Here is a 27,789-nt window from a genome sequence, read left to right as displayed (position 1 = left end):
CACACACAGACACAGCACCTGCACGTTCTTTCTCCTCCAGATAAGAACAAGCTGCACTTGTGGATGAGACACACACACATCTATATTTATATATAAAATAGCCTAGCTTATATATGTCCTGGTAAAGGGACAATAACTACATTATTTTGTCTTCACTACTGTACCTGACTGTCACACACACACACACAGACATGTAAAGGGGAACTTTGTGTTGGTCCAGGCAAGAAGAACAAGCTACGTCTGTACTACCTGTCCTGGCTGAGGAACAAGATCTTGAGGAACGAACCAGAGGTGGAGAAGAGGCAGGGCTGGACGTCGGTAGGAGACTTGGAGGGCTGTGTGCACTACAAAGTTGGTAAGTGCATACTAGCGAGCATACTAGCTAGGGTACGCATGTATTCATCCTAGCCAAATTCTGTGAAAGTAGGTCATCGGTCAAGGCATGTGTGAGAGAGAATGGAGAGAGAGTGTGTGCGTGCGTGTTTGTGTGTGTGTGTGGATGTATTGGTGTTTTGAATGTGCTGACCGCAGCAGATCTAAGCTGCTTCCTGTGTGGCTTTCCTGTGAGAAGGGGGTGAAGACACGGTCATCTCAGGAAGGAAGTGAACTCACAGCGAAGCCACTCCTTCCTGCCAGCAACACCAGTTGTATTGTTAGGCGTAGTCGGAGGTCCTGGTGTGTTGTGACAGAGCAGGCTCTACAGCCTTTCCCAAGACCTTTACACAACAGCAGCTGTTTGTTCAACCAGTGAAATCAGGACCATACCAGTGAAATCAGGACCATTCCTATTGTGACATGAGCGGTGTTTTGAAACCATCTTCCTGGATGTAGACAGATATTGAATTACTGGGAAAGTGTTTGAGAAACTCTTTAAATTCACCTTGTGTTTCTGTGTGTTTATAATTCCTAGATAGAAAGCAACAAATGTGCGGTTTATTGGTAGAAGCGAGATATGAAGTGCTACGATAGACATCTAGACTGTGTCTAGGAAGATGTTGGTGAAAATCGACTGGTAGAGTTGTCTTCAGGGTTAGAGGAAGAACTAATAGATTTGTTGTGGGTGTTGACAGTTCGCTATGAGAAGATCAAGTTCCTGGTGATCGCTCTGAAGAACGCTGTGGAGGTGTATGCCTGGGCGCCTAAACCTTACCACAAGTTCATGGCCTTCAAGGTAACACATCTGCGGAACATCTGAGAGCACATGCATACCGTCAAACACATCCTATGAAGGATCACTCTCTCCCTCCCTTTCTGTCACTCCCGCTCTTTCTCTCTATTTTAATCTTCCTCGCTCTCTCTCTCTCTCTCTCTCTCTCTCTCTCTCTCTCTCTCTCTCTCTCTCTCTCTCTCTCTCTCTCTCTCTCTCTCTCTCTCTCTCTCTCTCTCTCTCTCTCTCTCTCTCTCTCTCTCTCTCTCTCTCTCTCTCTCTCTCTCTCTCTCTCTCTCTCTCTCTCTCTCTCTCTCTCTCTCTCTCTAGACCTGTTCTCTTTTCTTCATCCATCCAGGAGGCTCGAATGGTACACTGAAATACACTCTCCTCTATCAGGGTCACCCCCAACCCTCCCTCCCTCCCTCTCTCCTTCTCTGTCCCAGTTCTGTTCTCTCCTGAGTGTCCTGCTCCACATCTCCTCAGCCTCTCGTCAGGAGACACTAACGACACCACCAGCTTTAACTCCTTCTGAGACTCTGAGAGATGGGCTTTCTCCTAAGTTCTTCTTCCCTGTCTTCTCTGCGGGTTTAGGTTGGGGCTTGATATTTGCGGGTTTGTGGGAAGCCCTAGGTAGCATTAGATGTTATTTATATTGCCCAGACTACAACCATAGCCAAAGAACAAGATGGGATTTGATTTCACTGGAAGACATAGCAGGTTAATGGTTGATGATTTATTTACTTGCCAATAGATAGGAATGTCTCTTTAACTGTGTGTGTGTGTGTGTAGTCATTCGGCTCCCTACCCCAGAAGCCCTTGTCGGTGGACCTGACAGTGGAGGAGGGTCAGAGGTTAAAGGTCATCTATGGCTCGCTGTATGGCTTCCACGCCATCGATGTGGACTCTGGAACACCCTACGACCTCTACCTACCGACACATGTAAGATACACACTCCATCCCATCCATTCTTCCATCCCTCCCTCCTTCCCTCTCATCATCCATGTATGTTCTATCCATCCTTCCCTCCCTCTAATCATCTATGTATGTTCTATCCATCCCTCTCTCCCTCTAATCATCCATGTATGTTCTATCCATCCCTCTCTCCCTCTAATCATCCATGTATGTTCTATCCATCCTTCCATCCCTCTCCCTCTAATCATTCATGTATGTTCAATCCATCCTTCCATCCCTCTCCCTCTAATCATTCATGTATGTTCAATCCATCCTTCCATCCTTATCTCTATTTATGCATGTACTGTCTATCCAACCATTCATTTAACCACGAGTACATCCTCCCCTCTGTACACTATCCATCTGTCTATTCTAACATCCATCCTTCCTCCCTATATCCCTTCTTCCACCCATCAACCCATTCATCCGTTAATTAATCCATGCATCCCTCCATCATCGCCCCTGTCTTTCCTCTCACTCCATCGGTCTCTCCATTCATAGATCCACTTCTCCTTCCTACATCCCTCCCTGTTCGTTTCCTTCCTTCCGTTCCCCTCGTCAACCACCCACTCTACTGCTGGATCTGCCTAACCTCACGGAGAGGGAGATCTCCGGTATCTCAGCTTCTGTACGTGGGCGCAGCTGACAGCAGCTTGGACTCACAGGCGCACACGCATCTCTCTCTCTCTCTCTCTCTCTCTCTCTGTGTTATCTATATCTATATCTATACCAATATATATATATATTGGTCTCTCTTGCTTTCTCTCCCTGTTATCTATATGTGATCACTGGTCTATTTGTTATGCTGATCTCTCCCTCTGTGATACTGGTGTCTCTCGTGGTCTCTCCGATGGTGGTGGTGTGTGGGCCTTGGTCCGTGTTAGACTGGTAGTCCTGTACCAGTCCTTCTGGGTGTTCCTACTGGATGGGTGGATGTGAAGCTGTAGGGATGCAATGAGTCTCCTAGCCAGAGTTCCATCGAGTCACCCGGGTTTGCACGAGCTTCTGATGATCCCACTCACACACACCCACACACACCACTTTGAGGCTGGGACAGCACACACTGCAGAGGGTATGCAGATCTGGAAAAACAGCTTTGCCGGGCTTCAAAAAATCATGTATTCATGTACACAGACACACACACACATGAGAACACGCACTTTAACTTCTCTTTCCCAGTCTCTGTGGGCCATGTCCCAATGGGACACTGTGCCCCCCCCCCCCCTACTTTCGCTGGCCCACACTGGCTGCCACAGACTCTTCTCTCTCCTCTCCCTCTCTCTCTTTCTTTCTCACACACACGTACACGCACACACACACACTTTTTCTCCTCACCTTCTGTTCTCTCCATCCCTTTCTTTCTCACTCTCTTACTCCCACCCCCCCCTCTCTCTCTCTCTCTCTTGCTTGTCTCCTCCTCTCCTATCCTCTCTGTGTTCCAGTTTCCAGTAAATAGATGTCTCTCTCTCTATATATATATATATATATATATATATATATATATATATATATATACCCCAGTTCTCCTCAGCCCAGAGCGGCTGGGTGACCCATTGTACAAGGTTTTTTCTGATAACTCTGGTATATTTAGAGAGCATCAGCAGTAGGCAGAGACACTGGTGCCTTACCACTTCTCTCTATCCATCCACCCATCCTCTCTCCTCTCTCTGCTCTCGCGCTCACTCTCGCTGACATACCACTCATCTGGTCGCTCCTCGACTTCATACACACACACACACACACACAGCCCACAAACACTCACACACTCGCTTACACGCTCGCGCTCGACACGCAAACACCCTCACACCCACACAGACCTACAATCTTTTTTTTTCTCTCAACGCTATCTGTCTCCATCTCTTGCTTGCTCTCTCTCTCTCTCTCTCTCTCACGCACTCACTCACTCTGTCTCTCCGTGCCTGTTGCGGTGGCAGCATTAAAGAATGAGATGATGCGTCTCCCTCGCCAGAGGATTAAGATCGCTCTGCGTCTGTGGATGCCCGTGCTCATGCTCAGGATAGTGGTGGCCCTCCGAGAGGATGCCAGCTGGGCACAGGGGCCACAGCATCCCCCTCTGTGGCCTCCAGGGACACACAGTCCCTCTCCGGCAAGTATGGTCCTTCTGCGGAGGCTGGGGGCCGAGGCTGGAGATTTGAGGCTGATGCTGGAGGCTGAGGCTGGAGACTTGAGGCTGAAGCTGGAGCTGGGGGTTGAGGCTGAAGGCTGAGGTTGGAGGCTGAGACTTGAAGCTGAAGGCTGAGGCTGGGGCAGTCGGAGAATGTAGAATAGAGAATGACTTAGAGGGCTAGTGAGTACAAAGAAGTGTAAACTTTGTCTTGCTGTGTTAGTATAGTTACAATACTATGTCATTGTTGTGTGGAGCTCTTTGATAGTTTGATAGTTGTTTAATTGGTGGTTAATTGGTGTATCACCCTAGAAGGATGACCAGGTGTTATCTGTGTGTTTTGGCCATGGACGAGTGGCACTTGGAAAATTGGTCCTGGAAGTGCATGTGTGTGCGTGTGTGTGTGTAGGGGGGGGGGGGGGGTTCAAAGGGAGGGGCTTGAAGGTTTGTTGTGTGTTTGAGTCCAGGGGTGTGAGACTTGTGTATCTTGGAGGAGGTTGTTGCTTTCTCTATTGTATCAGTGCAGTGACAGACGTGTTCTAAGTGAGAGACACTGAGCTGTTTTGTGGAGTCTATTTTTATAATTAGGCTGAACTTCTGAGTCACATGGTCTGATTCTGAATTTAGTGTGTTTGTGTGTGTGTGTGTGTCAGATCCCGGGCGTAATCCGACCCCACGCCATCATCATCCTCCCCAGTAGCAGAGGCACGGAGGTGCTGGTGTGTTACGAGGATGAGGGTGTGTTCATCGACACGTACGGACGCATCACCAAGGAAACCGTTCTGCAATGGGGAGAGATGCCCGCCTCTGTCGGTAAGTCTCTCTCACACACACACACACGCAAGTTGCACGCACACACCAACTACACACATGCAACACAAATGTATACAAGCTCCATGCACACACAGCTTGACACGAGCTGTACACACAAACACACACAGGCAAGGAACGCACTGACACACTTCACACCTGCGAATGTTCAAGGTAGGTAGGCGTTGGTGTCTGCACAGTATTTGAGGTAAGCGGTGGTGTGAGTCAGCGCTTGCGACTCTCCCACGCTGTTGCCTCAGAGCAGGGCTGTCTCTGTCAGCTCCTTGTCGGGACCACAAGCTTTGATGGACCGACCACAGAATGCTGCCTGCTCCTCCGCTCTGGTCACACCCAGACATCAGACCTATGCTGCCCTGCCCCTGGGGGGCTAGTGAAGGGGACGTGTTGGCCAATCGGCACTCTTGAATGGGGGGGGGGGGGGGGGGGTAGAGTGGTGCGGGGAGACACCATCACTTGCTCCCCCTTACATAACAGCATGTATTGATTTATATACACAGATGAGTTGGTTTTCTTGTTGAAGTTCTTCAGGAGATAAAAAAGCCTCTCTTCCTCGCTCCATCACTGTCCTTTTCTCACCCTCCCTCTTCTCCCCTTCTCTCTTCTCTCCCTTGCTCTGTCTCCCTTCTTTTGCCCTTTCTCTCTTTCTTCTCCTCTCCCTCGCTCCCTCTTCCTCTACCCTTCTCACCCCCTTCTCTTCTTTCCTTCTCTCTTTCTCTCACCCTCTCTCTCCCTTTCTCTCTCTCCCTGCAGCTTACCTGCAGTCTAACCAGGTGATGGGCTGGGGGGACAAGGCCATCGAGCTGCGCTCTGCCGACACTGGGAACCTGGAGGGCGTCTTCATGCACAAGAAGGCCCAGAAACTCAAGTTCTTGTGCGAGAGGAACGACAAGGTAGGCCGCTCCGTTCACGGTTCTCTCGGCCAGCCTTTGCTGAAATCAGCCGCTTGCAGCAGCATGTTTGTGATGGTTTTGGTGAATGGACTGAAGTTGTCTCTCTCTCTCCCTCGTTCTCTGAAGGTGTTTTTTGCGTCGGTCCAATCTGGCGGCAGCAGCCAGATCTACTTCATGACCCTCGGACAGAACTCCCTCTTCAACTGGTGATGCCTGCTCCGCTAGTAGTGTCTGATCCTGATCCTTTTGTCTGTCATCCATCCTGATCAACTGGAGAGTCTCAGCTACATTTGTCGGTTAAACTCACCATGTCTGGGTGACGACTGGGTGACTGGCGATGTTTATCTGATAGCTCCTTGTTCCACTAGTCTGGTCTGGCGCAAGGAATGTTCCTGATCCAAGATGTGTGGAGAAGTTGTCCTTACAAACACATTACAATCCGACTCATTACTCTCCTGTCATGTCTCACCACAGGGACTTGAAAGCACAACTCATGTTTATGTACAAATGTATCTATTCCTTGATTTATGATCTGTTGATCACTATACGGTTATATAGTGATTGCTCTTTATTATAATCATGTTTATGGAATTCTGAGACACTGTCTACCATTCAGTATTATTGACTTATATTGCTTTATCAAGGCTGCATATTGATGTATATGTTTACCTCAGGGAGGTAGATACAGAGTCCTCGCTTCAGAAGAAGAGACAGTCAGCCATTTTGTAGTACGCCTATTGATAACTGGAATCTATTCAGATTACATTTCAATAGAGAGAACAGTTCAGACTAGTTGAGACCAGTTTATATTAGGTATAGAGAGATCAGACTAGCTAAACCCCATTCAGATTATTTATAGAGAGAGACTAGTTCACACTAGTTGAAAGCAGTTTAGATTAGTTATAGAGAGATGCTGGTTCTGACTAGTTGAAAGCAGTTCAGATTAGTTATAGAGAGACCAGTTCCGACTAGTTGAAACTACTTCAGATCAATTATAGTGACCTGGGCAGTCTAGTTAAAACCAGTTCAGATTAGTTATAGAGAGAGTGGTTGGTTTCTATCAATGGTAGACTTTCATTGCACAGTGAAGCATTCTACTCTATATACACCAGTTAGATGGACAGTCTGTTTCTGTAGACTGTGTAGATAGACTTGCCTCTTCGATCTGTATCAAAATGCTTCATAACAAGTTCCTTAAGGAGACAGCAACAAAGAAGGATGGCTGACTGTATGCTGTTTGGTGGTTTGTACAGCATCTGATGTACATACTGGTATTATTTGCACTGTTTTATAGATGTTTTATACATGGGCTGGTGTGTGTGTGTGTGTGTGTGTGTGTGTGTGTGTGTGTGTGTGTGTGTGTGTGTGTGTGTGTGTGTGTGTGTGTGTGTGTGTGTGTGTGTGTGTGTGTGTGTGTGTGTGTGTGTGTGTGTGTGTGTGTGTATGCAGGACAGTGGCCTGGTCAGGTGAGAATTAAGCCAGTCTTCTGCACTAGATGTGGACACACTCTTTCTAGATGCTTCTTCCTGCTTCATCTTGACTCTGGACTAGAACTGATGTCAGATGGATGAACAGTAATAGTGTCAGATGTTCATTCTAATGTGCAAGCACAATGCTTCTTTACCTGCATCAAAGGGTTCTCCTGGAGGCTTAAAGGCTTTGCAGGCTCAACTAGTGTATGCTAGAGCCACACAAAATGGAATCTCATCAATAGATTTCTGGTCCTGTTCTCATACTCTCAGATTCTGGGATTTAGATGTTTAACTTTTTTCTTTTTACAGTTATTTAATTCCATCCTCTTCTTTGTTTTTCTTTAATGGCTAGCATTGTGGCCACATATCTTTATTTTATATAGATGGTATTTGAACAGTTATACCTGCTATTTTTTCTTGACAGGAATATTGCAGCTGGTTCTGTAAGCATGTTTTAAATGGCTAAAAAAAAACTTTTCAACAAACAATTGAAGACTTGACAATGTGAGAGCTAGGGTATTGTAGTCATAAAAGCCTCTAGGGTGTAGGCATCAGCAACAGTTTGGTACTTCCTGGTAAAGACAATTCACATGACTCCTCATGTGTTGACTCATATATTTAGCTGAATAAATCTGAATCTCCCAGATTCGATTTTGTTTAGTTTTTTGTATCTCTTTAGTTAGCTGATAGGTGATTCAAGTGGCAAGTCATAGCTGAAGAACCGTTTAGTCAGGTCAGGGACCAGGAGACCACCAGAAGGTGGAGAGAATTATGAGGATGATGACGGTGATGACGGTGATATACAGCAGCTGTAGGTGTATAAGAAGGATCCAGAAGGTTGATGACAGTCGGGTGTGTGTCAGGTGGGTGATGTTGCTAATGACGACATGTTTGTGTGTGTGTGAGCTGGTAGAGGGTGATTTGAGGAGAATGTTTTGGAAGAGAGACAGAGTTTGGGAAGGTTGTATGTTGGAAATGGGAACGTTTTCATTAACATGACTGGATGGGGGACCAGACAGTCTCACCATTCTAAATACGATGTGTCTATAGAAAGAAAAAAAACTTGTCCCATACTTGATGATAATAAGATCAATTTATATATAGATACATATTAACAAGTTGTATAATTTTCTCTAATCTTATTATTTGCGCTTTTAATAGAAATGAAGACATCTTCTTAATTTTGTTTTTGTTGACGTGACCTTGGCTTTATTTTTGCACTGGAACTCTCTTTTGAACAACAATGTACTGTATACCAAACAATGAAGTTAATTAGTCACACTAATACAGAAAAGTGTTATAACTGTATGAAGAAACAATGTTGAACAAATAAAAACAAAACAAGTTTGTAGACCACCCTGTCGTGTTCCTGTGGTTATTGTGAAGAGGTGGTTGAGGCCACTCCCACCTGCTGGAGCCATCCCAGCAGAGGGAGGAGGTGGGAGTCATGGGGGATGGGGGGAGGCACTGGTCTATATTTGAGGGGGGAGTGCTTAGGTCCCTATGGTTTACTGTGGAGTCAGCTCAGTCAGTAGGGTGGGGGGGAATTGGCCTGGGGGGATGTAATGTGATACAAGACCCTTAGCTAACTTCCTAGTCCACCCCCCCACCCCCCCGACGCTTACACTCCCTGCTCCCTCTTCTGCCCCTTCAGCCCCCCCGACACACACACCCTCACCCCCCACGCCCGTCCCTCCACTCCCTGTGTGTGTGTGTCATTAAGCAGAGCAGAGTTGAGGCTCCGGGCATAGCAGCAAACCAGGGACAGAAAGAGAGGGATCCGTCACACGGACAGGAGAGGACAGGAGCCTCAAGCACTCACCAACTGTACTGTTGGACTTATTCTCCCACGAGCACCTGCTGCTCTGGGATCAACTGGTAAGGCCTGGGTCGGGAGCTCCTCTCCGGGGTGCTGGGGAGACAGGAAGATCCAGGGGACAGGAGGACAGGCAGGCCGATGCATGTGTCTGATATCTGCTCCAGCAGCTCTGGGTGTGGATCATGCTATCAAGGCCTGGTATAGTCTGGGCTAGTGTAATCTGGCCTAGTCTGGCCTGGTCTTGTCTGGACTGGTTTGTTCTAGAATGGCCTGGTCTGCTCTGCTTTGGTCTGGCCTGGTCGGGTCTAATCTGGCCTGGTCTTGCCTGGGCCTGTATAATCTGACTTGACCTGGTATAATGTGGCCTGGTTTTGCCTGGTCTGGTCTAATCTGGCCTGGTCTGGTCCAGTCTTGCCTCATCTAGTCTGGCCTGGCCTGCTCTGCTCTGGCCCAGTCTTGTCTGGTCATGCTTTTCTTTGACCAGGAGACTGGGAGCTCGGAGCCTGCAGGTCTGTCGTTAGGCCCCAAGGCTAAATCTGTCTGCTTAGTCATCTATCTGTCAAGACTGTGGTAGGAGCCCAGTTGTCTGGCCCAGTCTGAGGACCCTGACAGGCAGCGTACCTAGCCAGGCTGTGAAGACCAACAGTTTGTCTTGAGAAGCCAGGCTGTGATCCCTAATAACAGGCTTCTTTGTCTCCATAAGGGATAGGCTGTCTGCAGAGCTAGTCTGTTGGGAGATGCTAGCCAGCTCCGTGCTAAGACACCCCTGGTCAGATGGACGGGAAAACCTGTTGCATCTGGCAGGCTTTAGATGTGGACATGGAAAAGTGTGTCAAATGTGTAGATCACAAGAAGGGTGAGGCAACTTAGCATGGCAGGGTGGCGCCTGGGAGATGGGGGGGGGGGCGACAGGGTGGGGGGCCGAGGCTGGGGGGTCGGTGGGGGGGTGAGGGGGGCTGCAGGGAACGCTAGTTAGGAACGCCAAACGTGCTTTTACAACACCTTCTGCAGAGCGAACACTGGGATTGGTCCCCGGAGGTCAGGTGACCCTCCTGCTAAATCTGTCCAGTAAAGACAACTAGGGGAGCTGCAGCAGGGATAATACAGGCAACACCGTTCATATCACAGCCCTGTTTGTGTGCCTGTGTGTGTGTGTGTGTGTGTGTGTGTGTGTGTGTGTGTGTGTGTGTGTGTGTGTGTGTGTGTGTGTGTGTGTGTGTGTGTGTGTGTGTGTGTGTGTGTGTGTGTGTGTGTGTGTGTATGCATGCGGGCGTGTTTGTTTGTTTGAAAATAATTATTTTGTATCCCGGTCAACAAAAATACCATAAACACACTATATTAAATGTTGTGTTATTGGTTTATTTGCTCATGTTAGTTTTCTGTTGGTGTTCTTTGTGTGATATTATAACTACTGTACTCTTGTCCTCTCGACAACTGTTCCCTAAATGAATAACAAATAAGAAATGCTGTCTGCTGATTGGCTGTCAACTGCTTATTCAGTATGACACTTCCTGGTTGGCATAGACAGAGGTCAGTGAGGTCACCGCCATAGCCCCATGTGCAGTAGATTATGCAACAACTTGTAATTAAGACTAAGAACTGGTCACATGTATAACATGTCATCTATATGGGTCGTGTTGAAGGATAAGTCCCATTTAATATGAATGAATAAAAGGAATTCCTGCCCACTCCCTGACTAACATAATAAAATGCATCTGTTTCAACTGTATCATAATATCCTAACTGCCTGGTGGCAGAACTGTATTATCATAGTTGGCAGGGCACTGTGGATGAGGAGCGGGAATGTGGTCCAGAATGCTCGACAGCAATGCTGGACCGGACAGTCCTGGGAATGTTGGAGAGAGCTTCAGCTGTCTATTTGGAAGACACAAAGCTTCTAAAGCTGGTGGAATGATACTGCAGGATTAGGATTACACTAACTGGCATTCTCACATGTTTATTGTTGACTTGCCACTCCTCAGGAAACGATAGAAATGGTTGTATTTCAGAGTATTGTAGTTGCGAAGGTTGTACAGTAAGGCTAAATGTCGAGTAATTTAGGGGGATGGCCCCTACTTAGACAGCCCCTTGTGGTTGTTTGTTTACTGTCTAGCTGTCTCTTTACACCTGGACCCCCCCAGCCCCCCACCCCCTTAGACCCTGTGTGTGTGTGTGTGTGGGGGGGGGGTGTCAGGGTGTCAGGGTGTCAATCTGTGGCTTCCTTGACCTTGTGCACATATTTCAAAATGCCAGGCACCACTGTTGAAGTCGATGCTGTTGTTTCTTGTGTGGTCGAGGGCCGGGTCGTCCAGTGAGAGGATGGGCACTGGGAACAGTGTTTGTGTAAAAAATGGGAATTAAGGCCCTTGGTGTTGGAGGGCTCATTTTGTGAAAGAACAGATAGTATGATAGAGAGGGAGAGAAGGATGGGGAGAGGAAGAAACAGAGTGGGAGAAATAAGGAGGTAGAGAAAGAGAAACAGGGGAGCAATATGGAGCGAGGGAGAGATGAGGAACGAGAGAGAGGGGGAGAGATTTATCTGACGCCATGTGTTTCTAAATCTAACACGCTGGAGCAGAAACTAAATTAGCCTTCGGCTCGCTGGGTTAGCTCAGATTTCCCACCGACGAGGGGCTCCACTGGAGCCCCAGGAGAGGTAAGGGGTCAGATCTCTATCTGCCAGGAGGGGAAGAGGGTCAAACCCTTTCATTACTCTCTCAGGTCAGATAAGAGGATTGGCGCTGCAGGTCGTATTTACAAAAATGGCATTCATAAGAGCAGTGATGGAGTGGCCCTGGTTCCTGTAAGCAGCACAAAGCAGGAGTGGGTCCTAAGTCATCCCAGCTACAGCCTCTCCTGCTGGGCAGAGCTGGGAGAGCAGTCAGGGAGAAGGCTCCAGGAAAGACTTGATCCACTATGATCAGAGTACAGATCCACTATGGGGATTTTGGGACGACTTCTGACCTTATGTGTTTGGCTGGAAGATTCGGGAATCTCTCCTACGGGCAGGGCATGTGAGCTTTTTTGAGGTGGAGCTACAGGGATTTGGGAGAGTGAGCTGTACCTAGCTGGATTATTATTCAAGGATGACCAAGTAAATAATGGCATTTCATCTTAAATCCTAAATATTTTGCTGTCTAGATCTTGAAGAATTTCTTGAGGGGCCCTGCTATCTTGTATTAGAAAGCTTCATCTATTCGTAATAATAATAGAATTCCTTCAAACTGCACTAGTTACCACAAACATTGGACTATTTAACAGTGAGTTAATGGTTAAGTGTACGTGAAGGGGATGCAATAATTCAGCAGCTGTTTAGTAATATCTGTGCCAACTTATAGACATTTCCTCTCCAGCTCTTGATATGAAGTACGGTGTTGTTATCGGAGAGGTTTAGCCACACCACATTGCTAAAAGGATGAAATGTTGACCCTCCATGTGTCAGATTGTGAAGGCGAGAATGGGGGGAGGGGTCGGAGGGGGAGGGGGGGGGCATGTTGGCAAACATTCTGTCTCAGGATCAACAGCAGCATAGCCACCATGAGCTTGATATAATGCTGCCAGAGAAGCCAAGCCTACTACACATGAGACCATCATCACTGAGATGAGGGATCATCAACAGATTCTGTCTTGGAGACTTTCTGTTTACCGAGTTGGGTGTGTTCAGTCAATACAATGTATGGACTGTGGCATCCGTGTGTGCATTCAATGCACACACGTATTCAAACACGTGTGTGTTTGAATGAGGTCTATGTGTGTAGGTGTGTGTGTCTGAATGCGTGTGTGTGTGTGCGTGTGTGTGTGTGTGTGTGTGTGTGTGTGTGCGTGCGTGTATGAGTGTGTGTGTGTTCCAGTGGGATCTCCTTTCTGTATAAATAGCCCAAGCCTTGTGCCAGTATCCATCAGCTTGGTGTTTGGGGCAGATTCAAACTAGATTAACAGTACATTTACCCAACAACAACAACAACAGACACTTCCTACCTTTAGTGCAGCTTGTTGATAATCGAACCTGTACTCCTGACAGTGATGCCTTCAGACATGCATTTCTCTGTATGGTGAGGAGGGTGGGGTTTCTGACTGTCTGATGGGTCCCATGTTCAAATATCCCTCATCATCTGTCTCTGGGCACTTTTCACATGGCTTAAATGTAGTTTTATTGGGACAGAAGCCTTTCATGAACACCGCTGCAACATTGCGTGACAATATGTAATAGTTAGGTAGTAACTGTGGTCAATTGTCCCCACAGTGTTGAATCTAGATTCTTCAGAATCAGAATTAAGTTTAATTTGTGTACCCATACAAGGAATTTACCATGGTGGGCAGGTACAGTAGAAGTATAATAAACATACAGTATCTTTAAAATGTGCGTTTAGTCTTTAAATATAAAATAAACAAAAAATTGAATCTTAAAAATGTACAACAAAATACTGACAAACTGTACAATATAAAATGTAAAACTAAAAATGAAAGAGTGCAGTAGGGCTGTATGCCGTAAAGTGTCAGAGTGTTAGTGTCAGTTGGGGGCCTTGTTGATGAGGCCAGCTGCAGATGGGAAGAAACTGTTCTTATGGCGGCGTGAGGTTTTGGTCCTGATGGACCGCAGCCTCCTGCCAGAGGGGAGTGGCTGGAACACTGTGTGTCCAGGGTGGGAGGAGTCGATTGCAGATTGCAGCTTATCACCTTCTCAGCAGTGAGGATGATAAGCTGCAGTCTGCTCTTATCCTTGGTAGTAGTGGCAGCAGTGTACCAGATGGTGATGGAGGAGGTGAGGATGGACTCAATGATGGCTGTGTAGAAGTGCACCATCATTGTCTTTGGCAGGTTGAAGTTCTTCAGCTGCCGTAGGAAGTACATCCTCTGTTGTGCTTTCTTGGTGAGGGAGCTGATGTCTGGTTCCCACTTAAGGTTGTGGGAGAGGATAGTGCCCAGGAAGCAGAAGGACTCCACAGTGTTGACTGGAGAGTCGCACAGGATGATGGGGCTGGGTTCTTCCTGCTCCCGGGGGACCCGGTGCTGGAGGGTGAAGTGGAGGGCCGCGTTTACTGCATCGTCTACAGACCTGTTGGCTCTGTAGGAAAACTGTAGGAGGTCCAGAAGAGGGTCCGTGATGGATTTAAGGTGTGTCTGCACCAGGTACTCAAAGACTTTATTACCACAGAGGTCAGGGCAACGGGTCTGTAGTCATTATGTCCTGTTGGCCTTGGCTTTTTGGGCACAGGGATGATGGTGGAGGACTTGAAAACGGATTGCAAATGGCATGTCTCCAGAGAGATATTGAAGATGTTTGTGTACCCCGGAGATAGCTGGTCAGCACAGTTCTTCGGGGTGGCTGGAGAGACAGAGTCTGGCCAAGCTGCGTTGCAGGGGTTCTGCCTCTTGTACAGTCAACAGAGCGCACCGACCGGCCGAGGCTGCCATCCACAGCGCCATCTTGGATCGTTATCCTTGCTCATTCTTTCTTCAATTTATCTCCTCAAGTTGTCTACTAAAGTTGTCTAATAAAGTAGTCTCCTCAAGTTGTCTACTAAAGTTGACTACTAAAGTAGTATCCTCAAGTTGTCTACTGAAGTTGTCTACTAAAGTAGTATCCTCAAGTTGTCTACTGAAGTTGTCTACTAAAGTAGTCTCCTCAAGTTGTCTACTGAAGTAGTCTCCTCAAGTTGTGTGCTAAAGTTGTCGCTTCAGACTGTCTCCTCAGTGTGTATCCTAAGGATATGTCCTCCGGTTTCTTCCTCTTGTATCCTAGTGGTGTGTGACTCTCTCTGTCCTCTGACCAGGAGCTGCAGGACCCAGACCCCCTCTGGACACAGTGGTCTCTCTCCCCTGGAAAAGCCTGAAACATGGCCCAGTAAGACACACACACACACACACTTACAAAAGAGCAGTACAGACTTGACTTCACACATGGACACATTTTGACAATCTCATGTTTGCACACCATTCAAGTAGTCCTGAAGTAAATGACAGTACAACGTACAACGCTGATGTGTGTGCAGCATCCAGGGTGTCCAGAAGAAGACCAGCACCATGTCTCTGACCATCTCCTCCTGCAGAGAGATCTCCTCTTCATCCTCCTCCTCTTCCTCCTCCGCCGCCACCATCCTCCAGCAGAGACAGTCCACGCTGGTGCAGCCCCTCTGTATCAGCCCTCAGAGGGTGAACACACACACACACATGCACACACACACATGCACACACAAACACATGCACACACACACACGCACACACTTTTACCTGTAGAAGTGTGTGGGCTACTTACTAATGGAAGCCCCTGTGTTACTGTTTTCTCCAGACTCAAAGCCCCTCTTACTCCCAACAGTACACAGGCAGTGGGGGAGTGGCCCCAACCTTCGTCAAGGTAACCTGGATCCTGATACGCAATCACACCTGAGCTCTGCTTGGCTCGCACAACCCTGAGCCTTGACAGGAAAACACACACCTGAGCTCTCCTGAGCACACAGCTGATCAGGAACCTGATCTCTTCCCCCACCTGCTGGCTGCATGTGGAACTGCAGCTCCATTTGTTGCCGTCATGAAGCACAATGAAGACAGAGAAAGGCTGAGGTCAAGGTTGACCAGAGGCCTTTACACATAGGGAGATTCTAAATTATACCAGTCAGCTCCAATTGCTGAGGCCTAAACACAACTGCAAGGACAACAGTAAATTGATGCTGTTTGGCATCATATCCTTATCAGCCAACCAATTATCACAGATTCACACCTGCATGGTGCTTGCAGACACTTGTGGGGTGCCAGTATTGACTCAACCTCCAATCAGGAGGAGAGGAAGGGCAGGCTCTCATTGTTGTCTCATATATAGTATAGATGTAGACAACTGAGGAAACACTGAAGGCCTGTCTATGCCAAAGCAAACGTTTCAAGTTCAAGTCTCAAGTTTGATTGTCATGTGTTGTGTGTCTGCATGTTACTAGTATGGGTGCATTGGAATTCTGGGTCTTTGTTTCCTAGCAGTTTGACCAAAATCTTATATGGTTCTAAATTGAATTTATACATAAATAAATATATGACAATACAACTATAGAATAACAATATAAACAATAATACTAATATTACTAAAAACACAAATATTAACCTTTAAAAAAAACTTCTAACGCCTATATGAAATGTGTTTGTATTTGTAACTCCCATGTGAATGAGTTTAGCCCAATGCAGTCCCCAATATAATGGTAGGGTTAACCATGCTAGAGAGTTGACCTGAAACTCACCTGCGACTGATACAGTACTGACCCCTGAGAAGGACTAGGACTGAAGGACAGGGTTCACCTGTTGGGATGATCTGCAAACAAGGATTAGATGAATCATGATCAAAATGAGTGAAAAGAAAACATTTCTTGAATGTTTTAATGAGTGAAAATGTTAATATTAAAGTGAGGATGACTTGTGTTCTGGAGAACTGACAAGCCTGTGTGTGTGGGTGTGTGCATGCATATGTGTGTGTGTGTGTGTGTGTGTGAACCCCCCCCCCCTCCCGTCAGTGTCTCCATGACGTCACCACAGTGAAGGGGCAGCTGGTGGTGCTGGAGTGTCGTATCCGGGGGACGCCGCCGCTGCAGGTGCTCTGGTACCGCGAGGACGAGCAGATCCTGGACTCTGCCGACTTCAGAATCCTCCGGAAGAGTAGGTGGCGGGGGGGGGGGGGGAGGAAAGAAGGAGTAGAGGGTGGAGGAGGTCATGTAAATATCTAAATCACCGACCCTCGGCCGCCTTGTGTCTGTGTTTCAGAGGCCAGCTCAGTGTCAGTCCCAGGTGAGTGTCAACACTCCCCCATGGTTCAACCTCTCTCACACTCCGTACAGCATGGGCCTGTGTGTATCTATGGTCTGTGTGTGTATGTGTGTATATGTGATGTATGTGTATCTAGGACCTGTGTGTGTTTCTATGAGCTGTGTGTGTTAATCTGTGCATCTCTGAATTGTGTACGTGTATCTCTGACATGTGTGTGTATCTCTCTGTGTGTGTATCCCTGACCTGTGTGTGTATTTCTCTGTGTGTGTATCCCTGACCTGTGTGTGTATTTCTGTGTGTGTGTATCCCTGATCTGTGTGTGTATCTCTGTGTGTGTGTATCCCTGACCTGTGTGTGTATCTGTGTGTGTGTGTGTGTATCTCTGACTTGTGTGTGTATCTCTGTGTGCGTGTATCTCTGACCTGTGTGTGTATCTCTGTGTGTGTGTATCTCTGACCTGTGAGTGTATCTCTGCGTGTGTATCTCTGACCTGTGGGTGTATCTCTGTGTGTGTGTATCTCTGACCTGTGTGTGTATCTCTGTGTGTGTATCTCTGACCTGTGTGTGTATCTCTGTGTGTGTGTGTTTCTCTGTGTGTGTGTATCTCTGACCTGTGAGTGTCTCTCTTTGTGTGTATATCTGACCTGTGTGTGTATCTCTGACCTGTGTGTGTATCTCTGTGTGTGTATCTCTGTGTGTGTGTGTTTCTCTGTGTGTGTGTATCTCTGACCTGTGTGTGTATCTCTCTGTGTGTGTATCTCTGACCTGGGTGTGTATCTCTATGTGTGTGTATCTCTGACCTGTGTGTGTATCTCTCTGTGTGTGTATCTCTGACCTGGGTGTGTATCTCTATGTGTGTGTATCTCTGACCTGTGTGTGTGTGTGTGTGTGTGTGTGTTTTCCTCCCTGCTAGAGGAGCTGTGCACCCTGGTTATCACAGAGGCGTTCCCGGAGGATTCTGGGATGTTCAAGTGCATGGCTCTGAACCAGTATGGGACAGTGTCCTGCAGTGCCCTGCTGGAGGTCTACATGGGTGAGACAGCACACTGCTACAGCTTCCTACTCATCTGGCCTGAGTGTACTCTTTCATCACCCTCATCCCCTCTTTCCCTGTCCTCGTGTAGACCTTGAGGAGCAGCTGGAGAACGAGTGCCCTCCTCCTCAACAAGCCCCCCACCCTGTCCAACAGCCCTACAACCCCCCCTACGACCTCCCTTACAACCCCCCTTACGACCCCCCCTACGACCCCCCCTACCAGCCCCCCTACCTGCCGCCCTACCAGCAACAGCCCCCGCCCCTGCAGCAGACCCCGCCCCTTCTCCACCAGCAGCCCCCCAGGCAGGAGCAGGAGAGCAGCCCATCGCTGCTGTGTGACACCTCAGCCATCCCCCCTCCAGAGTGGCCCGACAGCCCCCTGGAGGACAGTTGTTTTCCGCTGGAGGAAGAGTGAGTTCCTCCCTGCTCCCACAGAGACACAGCATTAGTTCCTGCTTGTTGGTTCTTACCTGTAACAGTACACACAGGAGTCATAAGTGTTGCTTCTCACGAAAGGACCCATTTTTGGGGGTAATGGCGCCAAAGCCTTGGGGAGAAGTCTCTGTTATGTAGCTTTATGTTTGTACCTGAAGAGGGCGCCATTACCTAATGTTCATCCGGTCAAGTTCCAAGTACGGCTGGTTCGAAGCTACTCTTTTTTCCCATTTATATTAACATCAACGTATGTGCTAAGGTTTGGCATGCGGCATCCGCGTGTTTCAGTTCACTCTCGAGTGCGCAAAGAACTTATGGCAAAAAAAAAAAATCGTGCGAGAGAGTGTGGGGTCGCTGTCAATCCAAAATCAGCTGGTGCTCGCACGCGCTTGGCATTCCGAACGAGACCGCGCATGTGGTCAAAGAGCTCTTGCACTCGGGTTTTTAAATTCAGTAACATTTGTCAGACTGATGCGGAGGCAGACGCTATTAGTTTTTCACATGTCTCTGATCTGAAGGCTCTCACAGGTAGGATTGGCTCTGTATCTTTAAATGTAGTCTTGTTTTTTGGAATTCTTTCCATCTTGTGAATTTGTTTCTTGATCCTGAGTGACGCTGAAAATTAGGTGCAACGGTATGAGCGTTTGAAGTTCTATATTCCTGGATGTATTTATGTTCTGGTAAAATGTGTTCCAATCTCTATGGGATGTACAAAACCTGGGATGCAATGCACTTGAACTTTCACCAAAGCTTTTCTGCCCTTTAGAGTTTAGCCCTGAAGAAGGACTTTTCGGATCTTGCAGTGACAACCTCTCTGCTCCATTCGATAACGCGATAACTTAAGATGATTTTGTAATGGGGTGCCTGTGTGTGTAAGGTTGTGTGTACTCTGCGATGGTATGGCAACTAAGGGTGTTCTCAAATGTCTGTTTAGCTGTATTAGAGGGGACCCTGGGGTAGGTTGCTGCCTGGCTGTCCACTGGCACTACAGGGAAGGGCACCTTGTGTACCAGCTTTGTCTTCAATGGAGAGGTCCGCTTGTCATAGTAGTGGTCAACATTGTTTTCTGAATAATTTATGTATGTATGGCCGTGTACAGATATGGTCAGATTATTTGTAGGTTGGATTGAGTCATTTAGAGAGGACGCAGTAATGATCCTGGACAACTCGTCACTGTTATTTACTATGCTTCAAAGAGAATAGAGGTGTCGCTTTCTGAGACTGTTCCATAGAACAGACATCTCCAGTAGCATATCCTCTCTCTCGCAAACCACACACACACACACTCTCTTGAACAACTTCATTGTTCCCCAAGTACCCTCTGTTGCATAATGGAGGCAGGATCACCTGATCTGTGTGTATCCGTGCACACATGCGTGTGTATGCTTTGTATGCTTTTCAAAGCGGCCGCTGTGCATCTGTTAGAAAGGGAATGTATACGGATCATAAGGCTTGAAACTAGAGACCCATATGCAGATATCCCAGTCATGGCATCACAGAAGACAAACAGGTGCCGAGAAACAGCTACCTGGAGAACCGAACAGACACGTAGCTCAATTCCTCTTCCAGCCATGGGAGTGCAGTCCACGATAAACAGGTAGAAGTTGTGTGTGTGATTCAAGTTCAGGCTCTTGAACTTTGTGTTCTTGATAACTTGTCAATTCAGTTGTGACCTGTAGCATTTGTAGTCAAATTTGGAGGGATAGGAGTGTCGGGGAGGGGGGGTCTGTGTTGAGTCTGTGTTGAGCGTTGTGTGGCCGAGGATCGTGCTTCTCCTACCCATGATGCCTTTCTTTGTTAGGGTGGGGCAGCGGATGGGTTGGGAGGTGGGGGATGAGCTGGTTGGGGGTGAGCTGCACCTGCCAGCTACCGTCAGCGAGACCTAGTACCTCCCCCCTGCCTCTCAACCTCCAGATATAGCTGTTCCTGCTGTAACAGTCCACTCACACTCGCATTGCTGTAAGGCCAACCCAGAACACTTGTGTTTCCTGTAGTATTTTGAGCCCAGTAGTTGAAGTGAAAGTCTGTACTGTCTCTGTATTCTACCTACCTTCGTAAAGCAGTCTGCAGGTTCACTGATTTAGCCAGAATGCTGTTACCATGGACCCCATTTGGGTCGTTGAACTGGAGCTAAATGGTGGTCAATCAATTTCGATTACTGAACTTAAATAATTTTCTGTCATTGTCTTTTCATCTTACTCTTTATTTGTTTCTCTGTTTTCATTTTTTTCCTGTCTCTTCCCCTCTCTCTATCTATCACTCTCTCTATCTCTCCTATCTATCTATCTATCACACTCTCCCTCTCTTTTTTTCACCCAGCTTCCCGGACTCCCAGCCAGCAAGTCAGAGCGCGGACGAGGCCTTTGGCCCCAGCGAGGAGAGCGCTCTCAGTTCCGAGGGTCAAAGGTCACCCGAGCTCGCCCGCACGCCCACCCCGCCGCCACCGCCCCCCTCAGCCTCGACCCCACCCCAGCCGGCCACGGCCAGACAGCCCACACCCAAGCTGTTTACTCCCAGCAGGCCTTGCTTACCAAGCGGAGGGGAGTCCATTGGGGGCAGTATGAGCAGAACCGACCTCCCCACCTTCTCCCCCAGCCTCTACCCCCCCACCGCCTTCAACTATGCCCGACCCCGCCACTTCATACAGTCACAGCCTCAGTTCCAGGCCCCCAGCTATGAGAGCGCCCAGGCCCTTCCCCAGGCCCCACCTCAGAACCAGACCCAGAACCATCCCCAGGTCCCGATCCAGCCCCTAGCCCAGCCCCAGGTTCCTCCCCAGGCCAATGGCAACAGCAAGGTCTCCCCCTCCTCCTCCAGCCTCAGCTCCCCCATCTCCTCCACCCCTGCCCCCACCTTCCCTTCCACCTCCCCTCCCTACACTTCCCCTCCCTCCACCTCCCAGCCCTCCTCCGCCCCGCCCGACTCCCCCTCTCGTGGTCCCATGCGCTCCACCATCACCCTGATCCCCAGGGTGCCCAGTGTGGGCGCGGGCAGTGCCACCATCAGCACCCAGCCAGAGAGGCCCTCCCCGGCCGCCTACCTCTGCTCTGTCCTGCCCTCCCAGTCCAAGCTCTCCCCAACCCTACCCTTCCCCCAGCCCCCCTCTCCGACCCGCTCCCACCTCTCACCCCCTAGCCCCCTCCCCAGGAGATCGGACCCCCCTTCGATGACTGGACTGTCCTTGAACCCCCCCAGCCAGGCTCCCCTCTCCCCCATGGCCCCCAGGATTTCCCCCTGCCTCCCCATGGCGGCCCCTCTACCCCAGCAGAACATGCCCCCTCCCTCCTGTGTGTCTCTGCCCTCCAGCTACAGAGCGTCTCCTAACATGTGAGTTAACACAGGACACATACAGTATAACAGGCCTTATATAGTCAGTATGCAGGAAATAGGCCTCATATAGTCAGTATACAGTAGATAGTCTGAAAACATTAAATATGACTTGTTTTCTACACTGATTGGTCAAATACTCCATGATAAGTCCAGCCCAGTCCAAGTCAAACAACAAGAAACACAAGTTAATCTCATACTTCACATCCCCCCTCCCCCCCAGCCTCCCCAAGCCTGTCCTGAGGAAGGCGGTGGCGCCCAGGCCTGTGTCCCGCTCCACGGACGAGCAGATCCAGGGCTCCAAGGATGCTTTGATCCAGGATCTGGAGAACAAGCTACGCTGCAAGGAGGCTCGCAGGAGAAACAGCCAGGTGTGTGTGTTTGTGTGTATGTATGTATGTGTGTGCGTGTGGCCCCGATACTCTTCAAACTGTAGCACCATCACCGATAGAGTAAGTCAAGCCTTGGTCCTGACCAATCACGGGTGGTTTCCTGCATGTTGCGGTCCAATAGAAACTCTCGTACGAGGAGCGCATGGCCAGGAGGCTGCTGGGGCCAGACAATGCTGCTTACGTGTTTGACCTGGAGAACTCGTCAGACTCACAACTGGACCAGGTACACAGGCAACTGTTTATCACACCTGTATTACTACTGCCATCCAACTTTCCAACCACTACAGACAACCACTTTGTACATAATTTAATCAGATCAAATATGATTTGAATAGCACCACTATAAACAACCACTACATACAACCACTAGATACGATCACTATGTACAACCACTATAAACAACCAATATACATCTGCAGCACAACCACATTGTACAACCACTAAATACAACCACTATTCAATCATTATTTAACCACAATACCACCTTCAAGGGTGTAGGCTAGTCTACTACTGTACTGTACTGTGCTATACTGTACTGTATTGGAGCATGTGAGCTGGGTCTGAAGGGTTTAGTCCAGCTTAGCTGTTCCCTCTGTTGTACCCTCCTGTCTCTGAATCTGTCCCAGAGCCCGTCCCTCTGCCCCTGTCCATCACAACTCCCTCCCCTCTCTCCATCCATCCATCCCTCCCTCCCTTCCTCCACCTATCAATCTTCACTCCTGTTATCCTCTCTCCTTACTCCTTCTATCCTTCCTCACTACTGCCTTTCATCTGTCTATCTATCCCCTGCTTCCTCCCTCCTTTCCTCCACCCATCCATCCATTCCATCCGTCCTCCCTCTGTTTGTCCTTTTTATCCTCTTTTCTCCCTCGATCTTGCATCCATTCATCTTTCCCATCGCACGTTATCCTTCGCTCCTTTCCTGTGTCCATCCCTCCCTCTATTCATCCTCAAACAATGGCTGTCTGGTCATCTGTCAGTAGAGATGAAGCTTTAACCCATCCAATGTCTCTCTTGAATCACAGCCAATCCACTGTCCGCTTCCAAGAACATGGCTGGAAATAGCTAGCGTGAATCCTCTGTGCCAAGGGGGCATTCTGACTGCCCCCCCCCCCTACACACACACACTACACCCAATACATACCAGCATACCCCTCCAACAGTGCCACACCCCTCCCCCCATACACATACAAACACAGCGTGTTTATACACTGTGTTTGTATACACACACACACTCACTGACCAGTCATGCCTCTTAGTTGTCTCACACTTAACAGGTTGTCTCACGCTGATGATGTCATCCAAGGAGGAGGACCTTAAACTTCCTCTGACCAATTGTACCAGTGTGATGAGGAGCCTGGTGTTTAGACTGGGGTTCCCCTACAGCAAAGGTGTGACAGAATTAAATTCCATTTGATTTACCGTCTGTCTGTTTGTCTCACAGCCAGATTTACCTGAGGGACGGCACAGTGGAGGATTATGGTAAATATCATCCAAAGTTCTACACACACATAAACACACACATTTCAACATTGCTACAGTCCGCCCTAACTCACGTTCTGCAAATAGCCCCCTCCAGAGTAGACTACCCAAAGCAGCCAAGCCTAAAGTAGCCCAGCCCAGGGGAGCCCAGGTTGGTATTACCCAGGCCAGAGAAGCCCGGACCAGACTAGACTAGACCAGAGTAGCTAAACCCAGACCAGAGCAAGCCAGTCGAGTCCAGGCCAGGTCTCTCCTTCAGACAGGAGTGTGTTTGTGTGTGTGTGCCCCCCCCCCCCCCCCCCCCCCACCACCTGTTTGCTGGTCAGCCCCTGGCTTCCCTTTTCCACAGCCATGCTGTAAGAGGGACAATAATAGAGCATGAATCAACGGAGGACAGCTTTCACTGGAGACGACAATGTCTCTTTTACACACACACACACATTTAAACATTGGAACTGTCCACCCTCAGACACACTCAAGTTTGGACTCACAATTCAGTCCCATTCAAAATTCAGTTTTCCATAAACCCCTAACCTTAAAATCATAACCTTAACCAAAAAACCTAACCTGAGCCTTAACCCTAAAACTATTTGCAACCCTTACTGTAATTCTAACACTAGTTCTAACCGCAAACCTACAGACAAATAGCACTTGAACTTGTGAGGACCAATAAAAAGTCTCCACACATTCAAATGTTCCTTGTTCCACGCACACACACACAATTAGTTCCCAAGTAGGAGAGATAAACAAGAACACACTCAACACATAATGTAAGCAATGTTCAGCATGGATGGAGCTGTTGGAACCACTGACAGAAATAGAAAGAGACAGAGAGAGAGAAAGAGAGAGAGGCCGTGCAGTCTTTTGAGCAGTCAGTCTGGGTTTCTTTTGTCCCTGTCTGCACCTCTCTCATTCAGTCAGCCAGCAGAGCAGTTATGAATGTCCCTCTTCAATCCCTCCTTTCTCCATACACTTTTCCTTTCTCACCATTTAACACCCCCCTTCGTTCTCTCTCCCTTTCCCCCCACGCGTCCTCTCCCTTTCTCTCTCTCTGTCTTCCTCCTGTTCCAGGGGAAAGCGCCACTCGGGAAAGGATGGGAATGAGGGATCTGCCATCCAGGAGAAATGCTACGCTCCTCGCTTCCTCCAGGTCCCCCAGGACCTCACAGTGGAGGAGGGACGCTTCTGCAGGATCGATTTCAAGGTATACACACACACACGCATGCTTGGTACACACACACAAACGCTTAGTAAACACAAGCGTAGTATGCACGCTTAGTACACACACGTACTTAGTAGACACACACTTAGTACACAGGAAGCCACATGCCGGCACTCTCTCTGTGTTGTGTAGGTGGGCGGGCTTCCCACACCAGATGTGTGCTGGTACCTCGATGGCAAAGCCATCAGACCAGATGACTACCACAAGATGCTGGTGTGTGAGAAGAGCATGCACTCCTTCATCATCGAGATCGTCACCGTGCACCACGCCGGCGTGTACGAGTGCGTGGCCAGGAACCGAGCCGGAGAGAGCCGCTTCACCATGAAGCTGGACGTGCTGGGTGGGTTTCGCTGCTAAGTTCCCATGTGGAAGTCACTGTGTGAACATGGGGAAACAAAAACAATTAACCCCCCACCCCTCCCCCGCTGTAGCCCAGGAAGTGCTGCGCCCCCCCACCTTCATCCAGAAGATGCTGAACCAGCGAGCACTGGAGGGGGACACGGTCAGGCTAGAGTGCAAGGTGGACGCCTCCCCGCCCCCCCAGCTGCACTGGAAGAAGGACAAGGACATGCTTCGTATCGACCCCAACAGGATGAGGTAGGGTGACCCTCCCCGCCACACCGAACCCTGTTCTTCTAGCTGGCCAGCTCACTGTGTGTCCTATCCTGTACATCTATCTCTACGTCCCCTGCAGTCTGTACCAGGACGGCTCGGGGCGCCAGTGTCTGCTGCTGGAGCGGGTGGAGAAGGTGGATGCAGGCTGGTACACCCTGTCTGCTATCAACGAGGCGGGCATGTCCACCTGCAATGCCAGGCTGGACGTAGGGAGTAAGTAGATGGAGTGTGTGTGTCAGTAGGAAATACCGCCATCCTTTCACAGTGTTGTTTTGCTCCCGTTAAGCATCCGCATGGCTGTAGCCTTTTACTGGCAGCCATGGCTGGCACACACACATACACACAAGCTAACTAGTCATCTGGGTGACTGAATCTGAAGGTGGAGAGGTAGGGCATGGAGATGCAGGGAGAGGGAGAGGCAGAGCAAGAGGCAGAACAGGCAAGAAGAAGGGAAAGTCTGGGAGAGGCAGAGCTGAGCAGGGAGGCAGTGTGAGTCGAGGCAGGGAGGGGCAGTCTTGTCTGTGGGGGTATTTTAAGGGCCCTCTCAGGATAGCAGCACATGCCTGGTGATCATTCCTCACATGCCTGCTAACAACAAAGGTTGCTTCATATCTAAGAGCTTATACCAGCTTTATGAAGCTGAGCCAGTCTGAGTTTGTTTTCCTGAATCAGTCATATTACTGCGATTGCAGTAAATTAAAAAATGTACACATAGCTTTTACATTACATAATTTAAGTCCAACTAATGAGATCCCAATTAATGAATTTGCCACACCCAGTATGATCAGAAAATATGTTAATTATACTGTATGTGAACTGATTGGTTTGAAATTATTCTATCATGGCAGGGAAACCCATCAATTCTCCTGTCACCTTCTCCTTTCTATCTCAATCAGGAAATGTCTGTCCGTGTCTATTATTAAGATTCAAGGGTTCAGAGAAATGTGTTATTGTGAGTACCTACCCTGACCTTTGTCTTCCATTCTCTCTCTCTCTCTCTCTCTCTCTCTCTCTCTCTCTCTCTCTCTCTCTCTCTCTCTCTCTCTCTCTCTCTCTCTCTCTCTCTCTCTCTCTCTCTCTCTCTCTCTCTCTCTCTCTCTCTCTCTCTCTCTCTCTCTCTCTCTCTCTCTCTCTCTCTCTCTCTCTCTCTCTCTCTCTCTCTCTCTCTCTCTCTCTCTCTCTCTCTCTCTCTTCCCCTCTCTCCCTGCCACCTCTCCCTCCCCCTGCAGCTCGTGTGAACAAACCTGCCCCTGCTGGTAAGAAGCTGAAACAGCTGAGCCACCTACCCATCCTGACGGTGGAGTCCCCCCCCCAGCACACCGCCCCCCTGTACGAGAGCGAGGAGCTCTAGACCCCTCACACACACACACACACGTGCACATTTGACTCCTGACTGAAACCTGTCCCCGGCCTCCTACCTCACCCCCCCCCCCCCTGCTCATGTGGATGTCCTCATCCCCTCCCCCCTGCCTCTCAGATCTCACCAGCCCTGGGAAAGCGTTTCAGCCTCACTGTAGCCTCGTTACCATGATACAGAAGTCGGCATAACAACCGCAGTGTGGCTGTGATGCAGGACTCCCACACCAAACCAACCAGACCCCCAAAATGGTCAGCTGCACTTTAATACCCCCCACCACCACCACCCAGTCTTGGTCATTTAGAGAGACCTCTCTTTCACACACGCCCCCTACACACACACACACCCCATCTCCTCTGTATGGCTGGGCTGACTGGAGATGTCGTTAAATGATAAAGTGACACCGTCAGAATGGTGACATCACAAAACCCACGTGGCAGAAACATCACTAGTTGCCGTCCCTGTTGTTTGCTGTTGTTAGCTGATAGAGAATGAGATAAGACTGCTGTATCGTCCAAATATGTACGTGTTTGTTTGGAGTTCCTTTATGAAGAGGCTTGTTTGGGTCAGAGGCGTGCCAGTGAGAATGTGTCTCAACTACTATATCTGTTATAACGAAAAGTCAAATGGACGGTTTTAATATGTTAATAAAGCTATTTATTCGGAAAAATCCTTATATGTACATGGTTGTCAAAACCTGTTGAGTTCCCCAGCCTGCAGGTCTATATCTACCATAGTACACCTCTTTACCTGTGTCTACAGTGTTGTCTTGTATCGTTGTGCATGATGTGAAACCGAATGAATGAGTAATAAAGTTTCTCTGACCTAATTTCTGCATGTTCTGCTCCTTGACTTCACTAGCAGTCTGACTCCCTAATTGGAACATACAATACTGCTATCTACAGTAGGTGTATATACATTATTTGTCAACGTCAATCTCGAT

General features: G+C 48.6%; 2 protein-coding genes across 7 annotated transcripts in view; both read left to right on the top strand.

Annotated features, from left to right (window-relative positions):
* Window positions 1–8,775, top strand: part of si:zfos-2326c3.2 (mitogen-activated protein kinase kinase kinase kinase 4) — a 43,740-nt gene extending 34,965 nt beyond the window's left edge. For all 4 annotated transcript variants that reach the window (XM_062477182.1, XM_062477183.1, XM_062477181.1 and 1 more), the window contains 6 exons: window positions 221–355; window positions 1,071–1,171; window positions 1,940–2,089; window positions 4,880–5,039; window positions 5,808–5,947; window positions 6,074–8,775. In XM_062477182.1, coding sequence (XP_062333166.1) covers window positions 221–355; window positions 1,071–1,171; window positions 1,940–2,089; window positions 4,880–5,039; window positions 5,808–5,947; window positions 6,074–6,157 — 770 coding nt within the window. In that variant the 3' untranslated portion in view covers window positions 6,158–8,775. The remainder of the gene's footprint in view (window positions 1–220; window positions 356–1,070; window positions 1,172–1,939; window positions 2,090–4,879; window positions 5,040–5,807; window positions 5,948–6,073) is intronic.
* A 357-nt stretch (window positions 8,776–9,132) lies between these two features.
* myot (myotilin) lies at window positions 9,133–27,675 on the top strand. Of its 3 annotated transcripts, XM_062475917.1 has the most exons (16): window positions 9,133–9,297; window positions 15,013–15,083; window positions 15,232–15,391; window positions 15,528–15,593; window positions 16,732–16,873; window positions 16,979–17,002; window positions 17,895–18,014; window positions 18,106–18,427; window positions 20,771–21,778; window positions 22,002–22,149; window positions 23,615–23,652; window positions 24,724–24,856; window positions 25,007–25,214; window positions 25,306–25,471; window positions 25,569–25,702; window positions 26,719–27,675. In XM_062475917.1, the coding sequence occupies exons 2-16, from the start codon at window positions 15,076–15,078 to the stop codon at window positions 26,838–26,840; spliced, it is 2,799 nt and encodes a 932-aa protein (XP_062331901.1). In that variant the 5' UTR covers window positions 9,133–9,297; window positions 15,013–15,075; the 3' UTR covers window positions 26,841–27,675. The 3 variants fall into 3 exon arrangements, with proteins under 3 accessions (XP_062331901.1, XP_062331900.1, XP_062331902.1); XM_062475916.1 differs by lacking the exons at window positions 9,133–9,297; window positions 15,013–15,083; window positions 15,232–15,391; ... (2 more) ...; window positions 16,979–17,002; window positions 17,895–18,014 and adding an exon at window positions 22,292–22,393 and having other exon boundaries at window positions 18,276–18,427; XM_062475918.1 differs by lacking the exons at window positions 9,133–9,297; window positions 15,013–15,083; window positions 15,232–15,391; ... (3 more) ...; window positions 17,895–18,014; window positions 18,106–18,427 and adding exons at window positions 19,018–20,048; window positions 22,292–22,393.
* The last annotated feature ends 114 nt before the right edge of the window (window positions 27,676–27,789 follow it).

Source organism: Osmerus eperlanus, chromosome 13 (genome assembly GCF_963692335.1).
Source record: "Osmerus eperlanus chromosome 13, fOsmEpe2.1, whole genome shotgun sequence".
Classification (NCBI taxonomy): domain Eukaryota; kingdom Metazoa; phylum Chordata; class Actinopteri; order Osmeriformes; family Osmeridae; genus Osmerus; species Osmerus eperlanus.
The sequence above is the reverse complement of the archived record's forward strand: the minus strand, read 5'-3'. Positions and strand labels throughout refer to the sequence as shown.